We start from the raw sequence: 21090 nt of genomic DNA, 5'->3' as shown, positions 1-21090 counted from the left end.
AGGATTTTATCAGGGGATCCCTCTTTTGCGATGGAGTGGAAGCAGAGTCGGTTTCGTTATACAACAACGATTCGGAAGGGGATTCAGAAGACAAAATAAGACATTCCCATAACCACGCGTGAAGCAGTTCCTAGCGAAACAAAGCAGTATGGGATCGTTAAAGGGACGTCAATACCGTGGAACAGCAAGGCCTACGCTGCTGAAGGCAAAATTTGCCTTCATTCATGAGTCGTTCTGCCCACGTGCATACAAACAAAAGACGATACACATTCACTTGCATCTTCTGTAAACATTCTACAATAATGTCCCACTAACAGCCAAGGAAACAAAAACATGGCAAACAATCTAGGAGCCTATAACAACCACCAGCCATAGCACAAAAAAAAAACAGTCCACTCGAAGCTGGTTACTCTACTCCTCGTTCCCAGACTCCTCCTTGGTCAGCTTGATCATGTCATCGATCCTCACAATAGTAATGGCTGCTTCAGTGGCAAACTGCAAGAAAGATGTATAAAATGTGGAACGAATCTTGGCATCATAAAACAGCATAACAAGAAAGCTAACATGTGTACCAACCTGAATAATCTTTACTTTGCTCATCGCTGGCTCAATCACACCATAGTCAAGGTTGTTGCGAATGATACCTTTCGACAGGTCAAGACCCATGCTGCAGCAAACGGAAGAAAGTTTACTGACGGAACATGATATGGGTGGTTGCAGCACAGAACAGCTATGGGCAGATACATTGAAATGAAATATGTCCTGAAGCACTCAGTGTTCCTAATTATGTATTTAGTGCACCTATTAAAGGATCAAGTAAAAGCCAAATCATATGTATGCTTGTACAGTTGGACTCTACAATAGAAAACTCAAATTGGAGCCTGAGATGGAGCTTGCAGTGTAGCTCAAGTCACTGAGGGGATATGGTGTGTCTACATTGTTTAATTACACACATCCAGGTGTGTATAATTCCGTTTCCAAGAGAGTAGTTAGCTAGTGATCAATAGTATAGCTACAGATGCTTCCAGTGCACTAAAAGCATTGTGCATTTACAACAGTCTTCAAAAGCCTACTTCAAAATTAAATAAATCTGCATCCGTCAAAATGCAGCATAGCAGAACCAGGTCCATTCAGATAAGAAATTAAGATGGTTTATTCTGTGATTACCTTGAATAGTGTTGCTTATCAGCCTTTGTTTGAGCGGTATGGTGATATGCCCTAAGCTTTGCTACAAGCTCAGTTGCATCTTTTGCGGCATTAACAGAAAGAACCTGTCATCACATGGCCATACCTCCATTAGTATATTATGTGGTGCAGTATGCAAGTCAATTACAAATAAAACTGGTTGATTAAACCTTTGGTATGATTAACAAAGATTCAGCGAATTCAGCAATCGCCAGTTGTTCCCTAGACCCAAGAGTTGTAGCAAGATTCTCCAAGTAAACAGACAAAGAAGCTTCCACTGCCCCGCCACCAGCAACTACCTGCATGACCAATGCATGTTAAAGAATAAGTTGCCTCACTCAAAAGAACTCAAAGGCCACATTCTGGAATGCTACGCAACAGATGCTGAGATTAAAGTAGTAAGTGGGTCATTTACACGATGGTGCTAACTGTCCCTGTTCTCCTTCCAAGCATGGAGACAGTTAGGCCATGTACAATAGGGAGTGTTTATAGAGGTGCTTACAAAAAAAACAGACTCTTTCTTAAGCACTAGCGGTTATTTCTATAGGAGAGGTGCCTAGTTAAGCATCTTCCTTGTATAAATAAGCACTAGTGCTTAAGAAAAACAGGCACCAGCATACTTAGCAGAAAGAACAGTGCTAAAGAGAGGTAGGGGAAAAGAGGTGATTATTTTTTTCCCATTCACCTAATAATATCATGAGAAACCTATGTTTGTGTAATCAGCTGCAGGGAGCTAAAAGGTAAAGGAACAGCAGCAAAAGGTTCTACCATGTTCGACTCAAGGGTTCTCTTCACAATGCACAATGCGTCGTGCAAGGATCTTTCAATTTCATCTAGCATGAAGTCATTTGCTCCTCTAAGTATAATGGAGACCTGCATAACAGAAATGCAGGTGTGATGTATTTACATTTTCAGAATTAATTTTCTTGTCAATCACAGTAAAACAAGCTCAAAATTGCCATGGAAATGTACTAACCGCACTTGTGTTTTTTGTGCCTTTCACCAGAATTATTTCATCATCAGAAATTCTTTCCTCCACAACCTCGTCAGCATGTCCAAGGAATGATGAATCAAATGTTTCTTCACCCTCCATGTCAGCAAAAGTAGTCACCTGCAGATTGCTACTACTTTTAGGATATTGACAAACAGTTCACAAACAATAATAGCAAAGCATATACTCAGAAAAGAAAATCGGCAAATGAATGTATTCAATGGTTGCAAAGCAACGAGACTCAGGAAACGTGTTGTCCGTTGCCTCAGAACCTTGGCACAAAATTCAACCAACTTTAGTAGAATTTGAAGCAAGTGTTCAGCAAAAACCAAGTCAACATAAGTCATGAATGGGTTAAAAAGAGTATGCATTATAAAATACGGCTTGATCATAACCATCTAATCGACAATATGAAGGAAAAAAATCCATACCATTGTTGCACCAGTTGCCTTGGCAACATGGCGCAAATCCTCCTTACGGACACGCCTTACTGCAATTGCTCCAGCCTCAACAAAGTACTGAAACGATATTTCATCACACAACAACAAAGCAGATTCAGTTAAGTCATCATAAAGAGATATCCATATTCATCACAATAACCCAGTGATTCAGTAAATCATTTCAATATCAATTCAAGTATGAAACACAAAACTTCTGAGGACATAAAAATCGGATCGAGCATTGCTGGATCCAAATGTTAGATGCTAGTAAGATGCAATACACAACCACAAAGGATAAAATAAGTACTCCCTCCATCCCTAAAAAAGCTGCTCAACTTTGTCTAAATATGGATGTATATAGACATGTTTTAGTTATAGATACATCTGTATTTACAAAAAGTAGAGCAGCCTCTTTTTTTGGAACGGAGGGAGTAATACATTATGCAATGTTAAGTGCCATACCGCAGATTGTGTACATTACCCACCAAAACTACCAGCAGCTAAGTAGAGTATGTCATTCAGGATTAGAGTATACTAGTTCAACGATATACATAAATAGTCCTCACTGTGGTGTTGCAAAACTATAGAACAGTCAAATTAACAAAAAAGAACAGGAATCACTTCTGCTTGATTCATTAAAACATACTACTCCGTTCGGATTAAATTGACGCGAGTGCCTAGAGAAAGTAGCCTACAGACGTGCTTATCTCGCGTCGATTAAACATGACCAGAGGTAGTACCTTCAGTGACATATCATCAATTCCCTTGGTGGTAAATACAACGTTAGCACCAGCCTTGAGGACTTTCTCAATTCGCTCTTTTGTTATGTCAGATTCTCTGCCAAGAGAAGATAATTATAAGATAGACTAATACAGACTATTAAATAGAAAGACATTGGTTCAAATGACCATAGGCATGAAGATCTAGCATAAGAAATGAGAAAGAAACAAGGTATCAATTTGTTCCAGAGACAACAAAAGAGAGTTATAATGAATTGTAAAAAGAAATAAAATACACATACCTCTGACGGATCTTCTCCAGTTCCCTTGGATCAGATACAAGGACTTGAACACCCATTTGCATTTTTGTCTTTTGAAGGTTAAAATCAAGACAAGCAATTCGAGCAGGGGTCACTTTAGTAGGCATTCCTTGGGCTGCACGGCCTGAGTTCAGCGCATACCCCTTCAGCAGATAACTTTCCTTAGCACTTTTACCATGAGCTTTCAAGATATTAATACTCTGCAGAATCATCAGAGCAATCATGACAAGCAAAAGTTAAGAGGTGAAAAAAATAATTTCCACAACCTTGTGTAAAATGAATTAATATCATGTCTACATAGAATAATTTAAATGGATATCCAGGAAAAGACCAGCACAATATTAAGACAGACAGAAGACTGCTGTAGACTAGTACATGTAATCTCAAGATGTCTAATACATAGCCCAGCAGGAAAAACAAATAGTGCATAAAGCAAAGCAACATAAGAAAACAGTATAATAGATGTGTTTAAACAATAAGATAGGTAAGATAGGCTGTAGAATTTATATCAACATTCCGAAACAAGAGATCCAGTAGTTAACAAAAAAGATTAAAGGAGTAAAATATTAAGAAGGCGCAAAACATAGTGCATCATTCACAATGTAGCAGTTACGGCAAGTAAAATTGATTTAATGTATACTGTAACCGAATGAACTTTACTTACCTTAATTGGATACTTCACTTCTCCCTTAGAGTTTGTAGTCTTCACAGCTTGCACTGCTTCTACAACCTAAGAAACCATTGCCAGGTCAATAAAATAGCAGATTGTTTTAAACAAAGCAACCAGAAAGACAACTGGATCCCTAACATTAGGTTCCACAGATAAGCATCTCGTCCGATAAACAACATTACATCCCAGCATTATCAAAAGAATAGATTGAGAAAATATAACCTTGAAATAAATCATTGACTGAATAATTATTTTAGATTTTAAAATGCCACAGAAATCAATTATACACTATACCATCAAATCTTGGAGTTTTACTGTGCACATAAATGTAAGAAACAAGGAATGATTAAGAAACCTAAAGTACACACATGAGAGTAGTAACTTACCAGGTTTGCAAAGAAATCACTGTCCGCGTGAATCAGTTTAGAAGACATGCTAGTTTTTGCACAGTTTATGAGGGAATTTTTTCCAAGTTTATCAACCTGAAAGTGCGGACGAACATTGATGTCAGCATGACAATAAAAAATGGAACAGAGCTCACTTCTATTTTTACACAGGAAATATTATGTTTACCTTGACAGAAAGTTTTTCTTCAACATACTTGCAAGCTTCGCGCATAGCAAGCTGGTAGAATATAAAAGTTAAAAAAAACAATGTGAGAAATTAGGTGTTCCCTTCAAAATGTTCTCATGGAACAGAAGTGTGACTGCAGCTAACATTGGAATTATAAGCTTACCCTGTAGCCACTAATAATAGAGGTCGGATGGATTTTATTTCTCACAAGATCATTGGCTCTCTGATAAAAAGAAAAGAAACATCATGCATATGCACAATGGTAGAAATATTCACAGGAAAGAAAAAAAAATGCCGTGCAAGCTTAATTCATTACCCTGAGCAACTCTGCAGCTATGATGACAACAGATGTTGTTCCATCTCCAACCTCCTTGTCTTGAAGCTCGGCCAGCTCCACAAGAACCTGGAAATAAATGGACCCACGAAAAGCGTAAGCACATAGCAGCGATGAAAACAAAAGTGGCCATTCTCGGCAGCTGGGCACCACCTTCGCCGCTGGATGCTCGACTTCCAACATCCTCAAAATGGTTGCTCCATCATTTGTGATTGTGACATCACCGATATCATCCACGAGCATCTGTAAGTCGCAGAAGCTAAATTAGCTCACTGGAACAAGGATTTCTTCAAAATTATCAAGATCCAAATTCCAGCTAACTGCTCCAATCCTGATTATGGCACAGAAGCACATCACAGACCATTGTTCAGGTCTGAAGTGCATCGCACAATGACACTGGTAACTAAGTTTGCGGGTGATGATCCCGTGAAAGGTGCAGACATAATATCCCTGACGGTGAGGAACGCCATCCTAAGATGTGGATCATACAATTTGCAAACATATAACATCCCTCCTCCTCGCGACGTAAAGCACACACGCACTGACGCACAGTAGATCAATGTGGAAGCCAGATACCTTATCGAGCCCGACGGGCCCGAGCGACGATTTGACGATGTTGGCCACCGCCTGGCACGCCATCACTGTAAAAAGAGAAGCACGAACGCAAATTAAACCCGCGCGCGATCATATGGCTACTGCGCCCACTAGATCTTACAGAACCCCACGCAACCCTGGGGAATCGGGGATGACAAGTGTTAGGATTAGGGGCGCTACCGTTCTGAGTGCGCACGTCCTGCCCGGACTGGCGCTCGCCCATGATGTCGACAGTCTGTGCGGTGATCGCCATGGCGACGGCGGCGCGGCGCGGCGGCGGCGGCGGGAACGTTCGAGACGGAGCTCTGCCTTCGTGAATGGAGTTTTGCTGCTTCACAGTTAAGGGAGCAGCGGCATTAGGGGATGGTGAGGTTAGTGGGCTCGTGGACGTTGTAACTCTTTGATCATTCATGGGCCTTTAATCAGATCAACGAATGGGCCCATAAGCACTTGACCCAACCCAAACACAAGCACGTCATTCTCAAAAAAGATACACAAGCACGTGAGTGTGAGTGTGATCCCGCACTGAAGATGCAAGTGAGAGAGTCCACCAAAATTTCACTTATACATTATTTTATGTTTTCTAGATTAATTAAAAAATTATAACATCTTGAGCTAGAAAACACAAAATAAACTATAAGGGAAACTTGGAGATAAGGCGTTTTTGCACCTAGCAGTAGATGCTTCTGTTTTTAATATAAGTTTTAAATGTATTTTAAAATGTAAATAAATTCTGAAAAAAAATGTCGCATGTACATCTCAACGTTCTATGTGCTCGTAAAATCATTTCACAAAAAAAATATTTTTTATGTCATGTGTAAAAAATATAATTAAATAACGTCTCGTACTTTCGTACTTCTTCGCCTTGAATACAAAAAAAAAGTAAGAAAAAATATGATTAAGTGATTTATGGTAGAGGCATATCCTAAATGTGCCTGATAGACCCCATTTTTTCATAAAAATAAATATATTCAATTTGATTTGACTAGACTTAAGATTTTATTATGTTTTCTGAGAAAGAAAGTGAATGCTTAGTATTTAATTATATTTTTTATACATGACTCAAAAATTGCCACTTTTCCACAAAAATTTGTGTCCATACATAAAAGGTCGACAAGAGAATATGCAACTGGCATCAAAAGTGTATTTCGGAAACTTTGGTGGGATATCACTTCACATCTTATCTTGCCCCCCCTCTGTGTCTCACAGAATCCAGGACTCTCCACCATCAAAACCAAATTCTCGCCAATGGCGCCACCACACGGCTTCTCTACCAAACCAATAGGGACGCACAAATCTTCTAGTTGGTTCAGCGCAGCAACCACCACCTTGCTCCTGCGCCACACAACCATTGACTTTCCTCCGTGACCTATTCCCATCATGCCCGCGGCCGGCCTAGGCCGACCTCCTCTGCCTCATCGCCGACCGGTGGCACGACCTCAACGCCCTATCTGACCCCTCCCACCTCGCTAACATCGTTGCTTGCATCGACACCCACACCCCATCGGCCCCGGATGTCATATGTATCGGACACCGACAAGCTCGAGGTTCCTCTGGACAACCGGATGAAGAGCATGAGTAGCTCTAATTCATTGTGCACAACGCCACTACCTTCCACATGGGGGCCTCAACAACTTCATCATCTTCTCCGATAGCATTCACGAGCATCTAAAATCACATGTGCTCAATTAGTTAATTGGAATAAGGGTTTTTCGAAATTGTTGGGATCTTGATTCCTTCTAACTCGTCAACCTTGATTACGCCACATAAGCACATTATTACAAACAGATGATAGTATTGTGCCAGGTTGAAATGAATCTCGGATCACAGTAGCAATGAATTTTGCAAGTGATGTCGTCCCTGAAGGTGTTAAAATGACACCCCTTAAGGTGAAAAATCTCAGTCTAAGTTGTGGATCATAAGATCTATTACGAACATAAAACTTGCGACTTCTTCCCACCCACAAGCGCACACACCCACAACGTAGTAAGCTATGCACAACCAGGAAGATCAAAGTGGAATCCACATACCTTATCGAGCCCATCAACGACTTGAGGATGCTGGCGATCGTCCATCACTGCCACCAGAGAATGACGAACACAAATTAAACCCACACGCGGTCAGATGGTTACTTGGGCTACTAGATCTTACGGAACCCCACAGCAACCATACGGAATATGGAAAGTGTTAGGGTGACTCTTGAGTGTATTACCATTCTGAGTGCTCACGTCCTGACTAGGATTGGCGCTCGCCCATGATGTTGACAGTCTGGGCGGTGATCGCCATGGTGGCGACTGCATGGGCTGGAGCGTTCGATGCGGAGGTCGGCCCCTCTAATGGGGGTCTTGTTGTTTCAATCTGCGGCAGCTGCCGGGGTTTTTTTTATTGATCGATCAAAATGTTTACACGGATTAAATTTGAGTAAGGAGCAATCAGCCACAAGTGGCGACCTACACCATAAGATAATCATGTCTAGCTAGGTTGTGTGTTTCAAAATTTAAATCCCTTCCTTCATGAACAAAGCTCCATTCATGAAGTTCAAAACAATACCATTGACCCTGTGAGAATTTGTAGAAGAGCTCCAGGTATCTCCCATCTCCTCTTTGCGGATGACATCTTACTTTTCTTCAAATTCCACCACGAGCAGACCACAAGAGTGAAGGTGGTCTTGGATCTCTATGCCTCAAGTACGGGGCAAGTTATCAACCCAGGCAAATGCAGCATTATGTTTGGGAATTCATGTCCAGTGGAGAGTCGTAATGCTGATAAGGCAGTGCTAGCTAGAAGGTAGGATGGTTGAAGGTAAATTTTAGAGTTTGCAGGCCAAGCTTGCCAAATGTCTTGTTGAGTGGGACGATAATCATAAATCACAGGCAGTCAAGGAGATCCTCATCAAAGCCATAGCTCAGGCAATACCAGTCTATGTCATAAGCGTGTTTAAGTTACCTTATGAAATGTGTGATGAACTTACAAAGATGATACGCATGTACTGGTGGGGGGCTAAAAATGGCAAACGTAAGACGCACTAGCTCGCGTGGGACATTATGCTTCGGCCAAAAAACTATGGAGGCATTGGATTTAGGGATATGAGATTGTTCAATCAGGCTCTGCTAGGGCGGCAAGCCTAGAGGCTACTTTAATTCCCAGAATCTTTATGTCCCCAACTATTAAAAGCAAAATATTATCCTAATGGCTTCCTAACTGATACGGTTTTCACAGGTAATGGATCATCCACATGGCAAGCAATCGAACATGGATTGAAATTGCTGAAACTAGGTGTTATATGGCGTGTGGGGACCTGGACGACAATCAGAGCATGGCGTGACCCTTGGATCCCTAGTTAGGCTTGCCACACAAGCCAAGGGCGATGCAGGTTTCGCTGGGTCTCAGACTTTATCTTAACAGACGGAACTTGGCATATACAACGTCTCCAACAGTACTTCTGTCCGAACGACGTTGCGGACATCCTCAAGATTCAGAACTCAAGGCGTAACGAGGAGGATTTCATTGCTTGGTTCCCTGAAAAACGAGGTACATTTACTGTAAAAAGCGCTTATCGACTTAGGCTGACTATCCTTATGCAGGAGCATGACCGAGGTGCCACTAGCTCCAGGCCTGATGGCGAACGGCCTGGCTGGAAACTCATATGGGACTGCCCAGTACCTCCAAAAGTGAAATTACTAGCATGGAAGATACGATGCAATACCATAGAAACCTAAGTGAATATGCAACGTAGGGGAATGGAGACTACCAGCATATGCCAAATATGTGGTTCAGAACCTGAAGATACATACCATGTCTTTAATAGATGCCCCCATGCACGAAGTCTCTGACTGGCAATGAGGGAGGTATGGGAGCTTCCATCTGATGATCTGGTCAAACACACAGGGAAGGAATGGCTCCTAAGCTTGCTGCATGATATACCCCTCAATCAGCGAGCAATGACGCTGATGGTCTTATGGCGAATCTGGCACAGACACAATAAGATCAAACACGATAAGCCATGTCCTCCGATTGAAGGGTCACGACGTTTCTTAATTGGTTACCTGAATTCACTTCTCATAAACAAACAGTGGCTTGTAGCAGCAGTGGAGAAGGGCAAAATGATTGTTGATACCGCTCAAGGATTTAAGAAAGCTAATGCGAAGACCGACGGGCGCCAGAAGGTGAGGAAACGTTGGATTCCTCCAGACTTTGGTACCGTAAAGTTAAATGTTGATGGGGCATTCGGTAAAGATGGTGATGCTGGTATTGGAATGGCCGTGCCAGACTACAAAGGAGAGATGATAGTGGCCGCATGCAGGGAGATGACGAACTGTAGAGATGCTATTGATTCAGAACTTATGGCGATAGAAGAAGGGTTGAAGTTTGCCTATACTTGGACAACGCTGGGCATTACTGTTGAAACTGATTGCCTGGAAGCTATGGAGCTGATCAAGGAAAGCACGCCGAATATGTCCATTTATGCGTTTAGAATAAGGGTCTGTTCGGTTCTGGGATAGACTGGAATGGAATGGAACCGTTCCATTCCTAGAACCCATTCTTGCGTTCGGTTTGGGGATGGAATGGGATGGAATGGTTCCTCAGAATGGCATATTCTCTCCAGATGCGGAACCAACCCGTCCCACCGATTCGGCCGGACCAAGTGGAACGGGTGACTGTCACACGCTGATTAATTAAGTTTAGCAATAATTAACCAAGTTTAGCACTACTTAATCAAGTTTAGCAAATAATTAGTCGAGTTTAGAATAATTAATCGGGTGACTATCTCACCCATTCCATTCCATTCTCATCCCATTACAAAATCGAACACAGGAATGGAACCATTCCGTGACAAATTTTTTGTCCAAACCGAACACAGGGATGGAACGGTTCCGTGACCATGGAATGGAATGGTTCCATTCTATTCCACCCCATCCAAAAAACGAACACACCCTAAGTGTCATTCGTGATCTTCTTAGGAAAAGAGTGTCTTCTTTAGTAAAAACCAGTAGGGATTGTAATAATGTTTGCTATGAACTTGCCAAAATGGGTAGAACCATGCCGCAGTCTCAGGTCTAGCTAGGGCGCAAGATTATAACTTGAGTAAAATACACAGTTGGTCCACAAACTTGTCAATCAGGTTCACTTTGATCACTGTACTTTGAAAATACCAAATCACAGACACGGAATACGCACACTGGTTCATCTACGGTCACTAGTCAACGGTACATCGTAGTATTTGCTGACGTGACATAGTGTAGACCCCGCCCGTCAGGCCACTAGCGTTGCAGCAATGCCGTTTGTTTTTGCAAAAAGCGTCCCCAGTTTTTCCCTTTGTCTTCTCCTTCCTCCTCTAGCTAACTAAATTCCCCACATCATCTCACAGCGCGCATGTACACCCACCACGGCGGACCACGACTCTGGTGTTGAACCACCGCCGCCTTGCTGACCGAGATGCAGGGGAGGGGGGAGCTCCATGCTTGCCTTGATGACATCGATCCCGAAAACCTAAGCCCGGATTGCCCCCACTCGCAAATGGCGGCAGCAGTTGGGCGAGCCAGTAGGCGTCGCGGCGCCCAGATCGAGCATGGAACGACCACGCTCGGGAAGGAAATTCATGGCGACGCCTTCCTTAGTCTCCATCTAGATACAGCATATCCCAACTGGTACAACAGTAGCTCTATCTCTCTCTCTCACCATCTCGTTCTTAATCCTGTACAAATCAAAGAATCCAGCTAGTCTCGATCAATTGTGCAAAGTTGTAATGAAGACACAGCGAGTAATACTTAAGTAAGAAACTAAACTACTTGCGTGATGCTGAATGGGCGCTTGAAGCCTGAGACAGCCCTCCCGGCGTCCCGCGGCTGATGGCGGCGTGGTTCATGGCAGGATCTCGGACGAGGTTGTCGTTGTGTGTGAAGGCGACCCAGGATGGGCTGCAGAACTGGTACGCGATGTAGAGACCCGAGCGGCTACCATAGTCGGCGATGCTCGGGATAGAGCGAACCATGTGATGGCCGAGCTCGGGGGCGGATGGGGAGGACCGTGCGAGTGGGGGAACTCGCGAAGCGAGGCAGGTGGTGGCCATGGGTGTCGGTGTCGCGTCCCGGACCGGCGGCGGAGAGGCGCGCCGAAGACAGGGGACCTCGCAGTGCGTAAAATCTGGTCAAGAGCTGGAGGTTGGGGATGAAGTGTTCGAGAACAGAGGAGGTTAAGGCCTTCCACAGTGTAGGAGGTGCCCGAAGTCTGAAAAGAGCATCGATGCCCTGACAAATATTTTGGGGCACCAGCTTAGCAATGGAGGGCATCACCTGGTACAAAGAAAGTGACCCCACATTGATAAAGAATGCATTGAGCTAACCATCCATGCATTTGTGGACAAGGGAAGGAGCTGAATAGAGGGAAGAGATGCTGAGCTAAACAGGAAAAGAACTGTTTTTTATCCACAGCTGAGTTGGGGCATCGATGCTTCTACATGCTCCGATTCCCAGAAATATTTTTGAGGCACCGACTGAGCAGTGTAGGGCACCGGCCATCGATGCTCCAAAACTGATTTGGGCACCGAAACTAGCACACGCTGTGGAGGGCCTTAGAGCATCTCCACTCGTCTCCAGAGAAGCCCTCACGAGCCGTTTTTTACATCCGGACGACGAAATCCGGTCCAGTCGCGCCCCCAGTTCCTCGATTTCGTCCGGATTTGGGCCTAAATTTATCCGGTGATCCCACGCCATCCCCGGCCCCCCGGGGAGCGCTCGGGGACTCCGGATGGAGCAAAACCAACCGCCCACGCCCACGTGTCTCCTCTTTCGTCCGGACTCCCCGGGCCATCCTCTTTTTCCCCGAGAAACGCCGCTTGGGGAGCACACGACTGGAAATATACTGCCCCCCATGCCAAAAATTGATCCAATCCAGACGAAAATTTCGCCGAATTTGGACGTGGGGAGCGCCAACGAGTGGGGATGCTCTTAGTCTAGCACTCTAGCCTACGGGACGGGGATCCAGTGCCTTGACGTTCACAACATCCACCATCCATTTCCATCGAATGGCCAGCAACGTCTAACAGGTCAAGTTCATCACTTCTTCCCGCATCCAGCAGGGGGAAATAGCACGCGCGATGTCGCCGTCGCGCGCCACCGCGCGAAGGGGAGGGGAGCAAGCTCCGGCCACGGGCACTGAAGAATCTGCGCCGGCAAGCTCCGACCAGTTCGTCCTCTCAGACCAACTGTCTTGTAATACTAGTACACGAGTTCAGCTGTCTTGTATAATGGATGTCTCAGATTTTTGCAAATTTTTTTCAGTTGACTTTGCAATTCATTGCATAATGTATGCCTCAGATTTCTGCCAATACATGGATTCAACTCTTCCTTTTTCAATTCCTTTTCCAGCACTGAAGTCTGTATCTTATTCACTTTCCCGCAGAACTGAATTTGGTGTTGTTCTGTAACTGAATTTCGTGTTGTCCATCCGCAAGTTCCTGAAAACTGCAGTGAGAATGGCTTCTGGGATTGTGCGTCTTGGCTGCCAGCTCGAGGAATTTTTGTTGGTCGGAGGGGGCGGAGGGACTACCGGATGGGGGTGGACGGAGCAGCCGGATGGGGTGTGGACGGAGCAACCAGAGGTGGGCGGAGGGGCCGTCGAGCCGCCGGCTAGGAGGCGGACGGAGAATTCGGAGGAGAGGGCAGCGTGGATCCCCTCAGTTTTCTGCAGTGCAGCGGCGGGAGCAGCAGATCTCCAACGCCATGGTGATTCCTTCCTTTTACTGCCGACCTCGACTTGCAGCTTGGGGAAGATGGCACTGAAACGCTGATGGCCCTTGGATGGAAATGGATGGTGGATGTAGGGGCTCGAGGCACGGCGTGCCTTGTGAACGTCAAGGCACTGGATCCCTGTCCTAGCCTACGGGCTCCTTCGGTCAGTCTCACTACTGAGACGGTCTGAGCCTTAGATAGGAAAAGGAGTATCTAAGAGGGTCATTTCGCAAAAACATGAAGAGTTGAAGACTGGTCAACACAATGCCACGTCATCAAATACATCGCATCATCAGCCCGAGTGACCGTAGAAGAACCAGCGCGCGTATTCCATGACCGTAATCTGGTATTTCTGAAGTACAGTGATCAAAGTGAATCTCGTCGACAAGTTCGTGGACCTATGGTGTATTTTACTCATTATAACTTTATGATCAATTAATGGAAATCTCTTTTCCCGCAAAAAAAGAGAGAACGAAGCTCCATTCACCAAGGTCTGCAGCTCTGGATCTAATCTCTGTGATGACGCAGTGGGCTCGTGCCTCGTGGACACTGTAGATCTTTCTCATGGGCTTGGTTCATGGGCATTTTTATCAGATAAACAATATGGGCTGATAAGTAGTTAACCCAGCCCAAACCACCAGCACGTGAGCGCGAGCTCGCTCTCCGTTCTGCCGTCTCCGAAGTCCGAGCTCTCCGCCACCCAAACCAAATCCTCGCCAATGGCGCCACTCCTCTCCCAAACCCACACGGCCGCGCAAACCTTCTCGCCGATCCCGCGCGGCAGCCGCCGCCTCGCGCCAGCTCCCCACGCCGTCGGCTTCCTCCGCGCCCTCTTCCCTCCCCGGCCGCCGCCGGCCAAGGCCGACCTCCTCCGCCTCATCGCCGACCAGAGCCGCGGCCTCGAGACCCAGTCCGACCCCTCCCGCCTCGCGGACATCGTCTCCTGCATCGACGCCCTCGCCGCCTCCGCCCCAGACGCCGACACCGTGTCGGACGCCGACAAGCTCTCTGGGACCTGGCGCCTCCTCTGGACGACCGAGCAGGAGCAGCTCTTCATCGTGCGCAACGCCCCCACCTTCCGCACCGCCGCCGGCGACGTGCTCCAGGTCATCGACGTTCCGGGTGGGAGCCTCAACAACGTCATCACCTTCCCGCCCTCCGGTGCGTTCGTCGTGAACGGCACTATCGAGATCCAGCCACCACAGCGAGTGAATTTTAGGCAGGAGCTTCTGGCGCGCCCTCTTATTTTTCACATTTGCATCTGTTCTTTGATCATCCAGCTAACATATGCAAACAAAGTTGAAACGACGTTTTTGTAGGTTTACACGTGCTATGCTGAAGGGGGGCAATTGGGAGGTTCCTTTTCCGCCATTTGGGAAAGGATGGTGAGTGCATCCCCTTGACAACAGCTTAGAATTTCATATTACAAAGCACATAGACATAGTGTCCTTGTATGCACATCGTATTGAGCACTTCAGGTTAATCACTGTCAATGGGATACTATCAGGAGACTGAAATTGTGATCCCTCGAAAGAAATTGTGAGGGTATTTCTATGACTGAATTAGATGGCTCCATTGGAATGCCGGAGTGTTTTGTCTGAAGTCTGAACAATGCTCATCCGCCTGGCATTGTATTGTCTTCACAATAGTAGATTGGCTGGCGCTTGACAACTACAGTAACAAACTTGAAAACTGGAAAACTGTGATATTGCGGGACTCTGTTGCCATGAATCCAAGTTTGCTAGGTTCTCTAGTTCCCCCTTTAAAATAGAACTCAACTTATTCCTGTAAAGGAGCTGGATATTTAAGTAAAATACAAGTGGATTTGATTTAAATAATGTTTGTCTCTTTGTTTCTATGCAACATCAACTGTTTGCATGCCATTTGTTCTTTGCTTGTCTATATATCGTTAGGACTTTGGAGAAGAGCCTAATGTCAAGTTTAATGTGGATATTTTGGTGCTATTGTCTTTGCTTAACTAGATTATTAGGTACCTATAACACACATATTAATGGATTATAAGATGAAAATATTTATGTGATATTAACTTCGCCTTGATCCTTCCTTCTATGTAGCATACTAGAAAAGTTAAATTTTTTTGTTAGGTCAACATTTTTTACTACTACCTCTGTCCATAAATAGATGTTTTAGATTTATCAAATTTTAGATGTATATAGACACTATTTAGTGTATAGATACATCCAAATTTAGACAAATATAAGGCATCTATTTATGGACGGAGGGAGTATAATTTATCAGTTCTCCTTCGCTTTCCTGCATTCTAACATACTAGACACATTTTCATTTTCAGGTTTGACACCGTCTATTTGGATGATGAAATCCGTGTGGCGAAGGACATAAGAGGGGACTACTTAGTAGTTGAGCGAGCTCCATATTCTTGGAACGGATAGTTTGCCAAATTTAAGCGCTGATCAGTGTCCACATACTGTATACTCTGTGACTGGAAGATGTGCAGTATCTTATGCTTTTCCAGCAAAGTATTTACCATCTTACTAGCTAGGCCCTCCTTTTTACTACGGAACTAGCTGAATTCCTCATGCAACTATGCGGCTAGATACTACAGTAGGTATGTATATGTTTGAAAATGGAGTTGTGATTTTCTATAGTTTGAAATAGAGTTGTAAATGTTATGCAATTTCGGCAATTTTAAAAAACATGATCAATGTGCCTTATTGTATTTGGACCCAGTTTTAAATATGCAGTGTGGGCCTGCCTCTTTTTTCATCTGAATTTCCTGTCTTTCGGCCTGAATATGCATTTTGCCATGTTTTTAGTAATATAAAAACTGATGTGTGCTCCAGGGTTTCTCTTTCAGTGAAAGAGACATGAAGTAGAATTAATGTATTACTAAAGATAGTTGGATAAATTACAACCAGAAATTCAATACACCAAAAAAAAACAATAGAGATCAGTGGAAATATATAAGTCAAGTTTGATTCATGTTGTGCTTACAATGTTCTTCTATGGAATTGGTTTAAGGTCAACAATATTGCACAAATTCATTTTATTTATCTATGTAAATGAATACAATACTTCAAGCATATGTTGTACTTTTTAAAATATGCAATTATTATCCATCAGGTTGTTAAAGGGTTTAATTGGAATATGGAGTGCTTCAACAGAGAACTATGGCAAGGATTTCGAAATACCTTATTGTATTACTGACAAATTGCAGTTTTGTACTCCCTCTGATCCTGTTAAGTCAATTAATTTGGATCGGAGGGAGTAGTATAATGTGCATGTCAGATTCAGTAAAGTACGTGCTAAAGGAGTTCAATTTGTATATTTGATGCTCCTGCAAAATAAATGTATATTTCATGCATGTTCTCATAGAATCAGGTCGATGAATACCAACATCCTCGTAAGAACATTATATCTTGTGTTTGGCTCTTGCTTTCTCTATATTAAAAATGCCTTCTTCTATGTATTCCTCAAGTTCTGGAGTCAACGATCTTCAGATCTTCAGTTAGAGTAGTTTTTGTTTAGGAGAAGTTTTTTTTTTTGAGAATTCGGCAGGTGAGCTGCTCGATATATTAATAGAAGAAGATTTGGCTCAGTTAATGAGGGAAACCGGGCCCAAAAACCATACAGAGTGGCCGAGTTTATGAGGGAAACCGGCCGAAAAAACCGCACAATCGTCGGGGCCTCATCGCCCACACGAAACGAGACCACCGACGACCAAACACACACCACCAAACCCGGAGCCGCTGCTCCGACGTCCCCTGCTCGGAGGCGAGCCGCAACGCCGCACGGCGTGGACGACCTGTAGCCCAAGCTACCAAGGCGACCACCCGCAGACCACGAACGCCGCGCCAAAAAGATCCGGGGCCGCCGCCCCGACTTGCCGACCACACCGACCACCCCGTCGCGTAGGCCGGGCCGACGAGCTCGCTACCCACGCAGCACGAACACGCCACCCATGCCTTGCAAGACCATGACCACACCCCAAGGAGTCATCGCTGCAAGACCGCCCGAGGCCGCCGCCTCGGCGTACGTCAACCGTCCGGGGCCGCCGCCCCGGCATCCACCACCCTCGACGACAAGGCAACCAAGCACAGCTAGCACACATCTACCACACCACGAGGAACACGGACTCCAAAAGCGGCGCCTTCAAGAAGGTAACGGCATAGTGTGTCGCCGCCGCCCGCTCCAAGGAGCAGAGGTTTTCACCCGGAGAACGCAAGAACTCGCGGCAGCGGGAGACCAAGCTCCCCGATGAAGCCCTCAACAGGGAAAACGGTACCCAAGGGCACCGCCAACATCGGCACCGAATGGTGCGAAGCTTTCGCCTGGAGTGTCAACGCTGTCGTCAGGACCAACGTAGGCCCTGGCAGAAGAGGTGGCCCGCCGAGCAGGGTACCTTGACGCCGTCCACGAAACATCCATCACTCGTCGGAGAAACGCAAACCGGCCAGGCCGCTGCACGAAACCGGCCGCCGGCTGCCAAGCCGCCGGTAGCCCAGGCAGCGACGACGTCGCCCTGGACACCGCGGGAGGCCCCGGCAACGACGGACGAAACGGCGCACACCGGGAGAGCTGGGAGCGGCGCACAGGCCACAGCCCTCCAGGCCCAGATCGAGCCCGGGCGGGCCTAGATCGGGCCCTCCCCAGCCAGACCGCGCCAAGGCCGGGCGACGCAGGACGGCGAGCTGCAGGAAGCTGCAGCGAAGGCCGAAGCGGGAGAGGCCACGGCGAGGGGCGCAGAAGGGGCGGAGGACGGCGACGACCTCCGTGGTCCGGCATGGCGTCCTCCCTCCGAGACGGGCCATGCGGGATCCCGAGAGGCCTAGATCCTCGCCGCCCCCTTCATCGGCGGCGGGCGGCTTAGCCGCCGGCGACCTCGGGAGGCGACGAGGGAGAGGGCGGGGAGGCTAGGTGGCGGCGGCGGGGGGCTCGGGTTTGGCTCCCCGTCGCCTGGAGGAGGCGACCGAGGGAGCGTTTAGTTACAGCTAAACCCGGTCGCTGGAGGAGGCGACCGGGTTGTTTAGGAGAAGTAGCAACTCTACAGTTGACCGGCGCATAGTATAAGAGATGTTAGGAAGGGACTCACGGGAAACAAGAATACGGTAGAGAGGAAGTCGACTAGATCCACGATGAAACAAAATGAAAAAAAAAGTGACAACACACTGACGAGTGGGCTCCATTCAGCCTTACTTTTACATGCTCTCTATATAGGGTATCTGACTTTACAAAAAAAAAAATAACTAAGGATTAATTCCCTTGCAAAGCCTTGCCTGACAAAGTGCTCAAGATGGGGGAGGTCTGGCCCAGATTTCCACCGTCGCTCTCCTGTCGCCCCCTCCAGGCGACGGGCGAGCGCAACCTAGCCTCCCGCCGCCACCTCCCCACCTCCTCTGCCCGCCCCCTCGTCGCCTCCCGAGGCCGCCGCCGGCTAAGCCGTGCGCGGCCAAGGACGGGGGCGGCGAGGATCTATGCCTCTCGGGGCCCCCGCATGGCCGTCTCGGAGGGAAGCCGCCATGCAGGTCCCGGAGGTCGCCGTCGTCCGCCCTGGTCCTGCGCGTGGCCCGCCGCCGTCCTCGTCGCGTCTGGGTCCTCGCCATACCGTCTCTGCGCGCCGGCGGCGGGATCCCGGCCTGCTCCGGTTCGCTGCACGGCAGCTCGTCGTCCGGCCACGGCGCGGCCCCTGCAGCTTGGGGTGGCCGCGGTTTCCGCCAGGCACGGCGCTGCCTAGTGCGCCACCGGCGGTCGCGCGCGGGGATCTGTAGGGCGGGCTCCTGCGGGCTCAGATGGGCCCCTGCGGGCTCAGATGGGCTCATGCGGGCTCAGATGGGCACCTGCGGGCCCCGATGGGCGCCTCCCAGCTCCGTTTTCTGCTTGGTGGACGGCAACAAGGCACCCTGCTCGGCGGGACACCTCTTCTGCCAGGGCATACGATGGGCACGACGACGGTCGGCAGGCGTTGACACTCCAGGCGAAAGCTTCGCACCATTGGTGCCGATGTTGGCGGTGCCCTTGGGTACCGTTTTCCCTGTTGAGGGCTTCATCGGGGAGCTTGGTCTCCTGCTGTCGCGAGTTCTTGCGTTCTCCGGGTGAAAACCTCTGCTCCTTGGAGCGGGCGGCGGCGACACACTGTGCCGTTACCTTCTTGAAGGCGTCGCTTTTGGAGTCCGTAGTCCTCGTGGTGCGGTAGATGGGTGGTAGTTGTGCTTGGTTGCCTTGTCGTCGAGGGTGGTGGATGCCGGGGCGGCGGCCCCGGACGGTTGACGTACGCCGAGGCGGCGGCCTCGGGCGGTCTTGCAGCGATGACTCCATGGGGTGTGGTCATGGTCTTGCAAGGCATGGGTGGCGTGTTCGTGCTTGCGTGGGTAGCGAGCTCGTCGGCCCGGCCTACGCGACGGGGTGGTCGGTGTGGGCTGGCAAGTCGGGGCGGCGGCCCCGGATCTTTTGGCGCGGCGTTCGTGGTCTGCGGGTGGTCGCCTTGGTAGCTTGGGCTACAGGTCGTCCACGCCGTGCGGCGTTGCGGCTCGCCTCCGAGCAGGGGACGTCGGAGCGGCGGCTCCGGGTTTGGTGGTGTGTGTTTGGTCGTCGGTGGTCTCGTTTCGTGTGGGCGATGAGGCCCCGACTATTGTGCGGTTTTTCGGCCGGTTTCCCTCATAAACTCGGCCACTCTGTATGGTTTTTGGGCCCGGTTTCCCTCATTAACTGAGCCAAATCTTCTTCTATTAATATATCGAGCAGCTCACCTGCCGAATTCTCAAAAACAAAGTGCTCAAGATTGCAGAAGACAAACACTCCCCATGTGAAAAGGGACTGTCCTCTCCACGAGGCCTGCATGTGTAGATCATCTGCGCCCAGCGCTCTTGCTTCTCGATTGGCTGGTGCCAAATCTTCAGGCCTTCCAAAGGTAATCTCCAATGTGCAAAGTGTTCTTACCCTCCTCCTGTTCTTGAAACGCCTCCTTCCAATGGGAGGGACTACTGGTCTACTAGTAATGTTGAACATCATCCTGATAAAAAAAGAGTAACAGAGATAAAGCAACATTTTTTCTTGCACTGCACTATATGTTAGATAAACCTTTTTTACGGGATGTACATAAAACTTTGAGTTGCATCACCGGAAAGCTCAAAGAGAGCCCGGGCTACATGCATGTAGCCAGATTTCCAGAAGAAGAAAAAAAAAAATCTTCATTTTCTGACTTCAAAAAATCTGAAAAATTATGCAAGTACATATGTCTACCATGTAATACATATAAAATCTTACAGATTTTAATTTTCATTTGTGACCTACAGAAAAAGGCCAAACATGATTTTTTTTCTAATGCCTACTTATAGCAACATTTTTATGATTTGCATGTAGCCCAAACTACAACATATATATATATATTTTTCAACAAAAAATTACACGTCTTCATGATTTGTAGAACAAACATATTTTCTAAAAAAATCTTTGAAATACCATTTCTCCGTATTTGAAAACCCGGGTTGCACTTGTCCTCTATCTTGCATTGACACTTAATCATCGTCCATGGTCATGTTTTAAGGATATATTTTGT

At 46.9% G+C, this 21090-nt stretch overlaps 2 protein-coding genes across 2 annotated transcripts; one reads left to right on the top strand and one right to left on the bottom strand.

Annotated features, from left to right (window-relative positions):
- Positions 1-245: 245 nt before the first annotated feature.
- Positions 246-6083, bottom strand: LOC124675369 (T-complex protein 1 subunit alpha-like). Its single transcript, XM_047211441.1, has 17 exons — positions 6007-6083; positions 5809-5873; positions 5386-5475; positions 5215-5301; positions 5062-5121; positions 4899-4949; positions 4712-4807; positions 4320-4385; positions 3638-3855; positions 3357-3453; positions 2608-2694; positions 2162-2296; positions 1954-2058; positions 1356-1484; positions 1168-1271; positions 577-667; positions 246-495 (listed from the first exon to the last, which is right to left on the bottom strand). Exons 1-17 carry the CDS (start codon positions 6077-6079, stop codon positions 412-414), a joined length of 1638 nt encoding a protein of 545 aa, XP_047067397.1. The 5' UTR covers positions 6080-6083; the 3' UTR covers positions 246-411.
- Positions 6084-14208: 8125 nt separating this feature from the next.
- LOC124674220 (probable plastid-lipid-associated protein 11, chloroplastic) lies at positions 14209-16307 on the top strand. Its single transcript, XM_047210258.1, has 3 exons — positions 14209-14775; positions 14876-14941; positions 15868-16307. The coding sequence occupies exons 1-3, from the start codon at positions 14276-14278 to the stop codon at positions 15965-15967; spliced, it is 666 nt and encodes a 221-aa protein (XP_047066214.1). The 5' UTR covers positions 14209-14275; the 3' UTR covers positions 15968-16307.
- Positions 16308-21090: the final 4783 nt, after the last annotated feature.

Source organism: Lolium rigidum, chromosome 7 (assembly GCF_022539505.1).
Source record: "Lolium rigidum isolate FL_2022 chromosome 7, APGP_CSIRO_Lrig_0.1, whole genome shotgun sequence".
Lineage (NCBI taxonomy): Eukaryota > Viridiplantae > Streptophyta > Magnoliopsida > Poales > Poaceae > Lolium > Lolium rigidum.
The sequence above is the reverse complement of the archived record's forward strand: the minus strand, read 5'-3'. Positions and strand labels throughout refer to the sequence as shown.

Coding starts and splice junctions, on each gene's coding strand:
- LOC124674220 (XM_047210258.1), top strand. CDS start 14,276: ATGGCGCCACTCCTCTCCCAAACCCACACGGCCGCGCAAACCTTCTCG. Junction 14,776..14,875: donor CCACAGCGAGTGAATTTTAG/GCAGGAGCTTCT, acceptor ACGTTTTTGTAG/GTTTACACGTGCTATGCTGA. Junction 14,942..15,867: donor CCGCCATTTGGGAAAGGATG/GTGAGTGCATCC, acceptor TTTCATTTTCAG/GTTTGACACCGTCTATTTGG.
- LOC124675369 (XM_047211441.1), bottom strand. CDS start 6,079: ATGGCGATCACCGCACAGACTGTCGACATCATGGGCGAGCGCCAGTCC. Junction 5,476..5,808: donor GGCCCGTCGGGCTCGATAAG/GTATCTGGCTTC, acceptor TGCGACTTACAG/ATGCTCGTGGATGATATCGG. Junction 2,297..2,607: donor AGGCAACTGGTGCAACAATG/GTATGGATTTTT, acceptor AGCAATCTGCAG/GTGACTACTTTTGCTGACAT.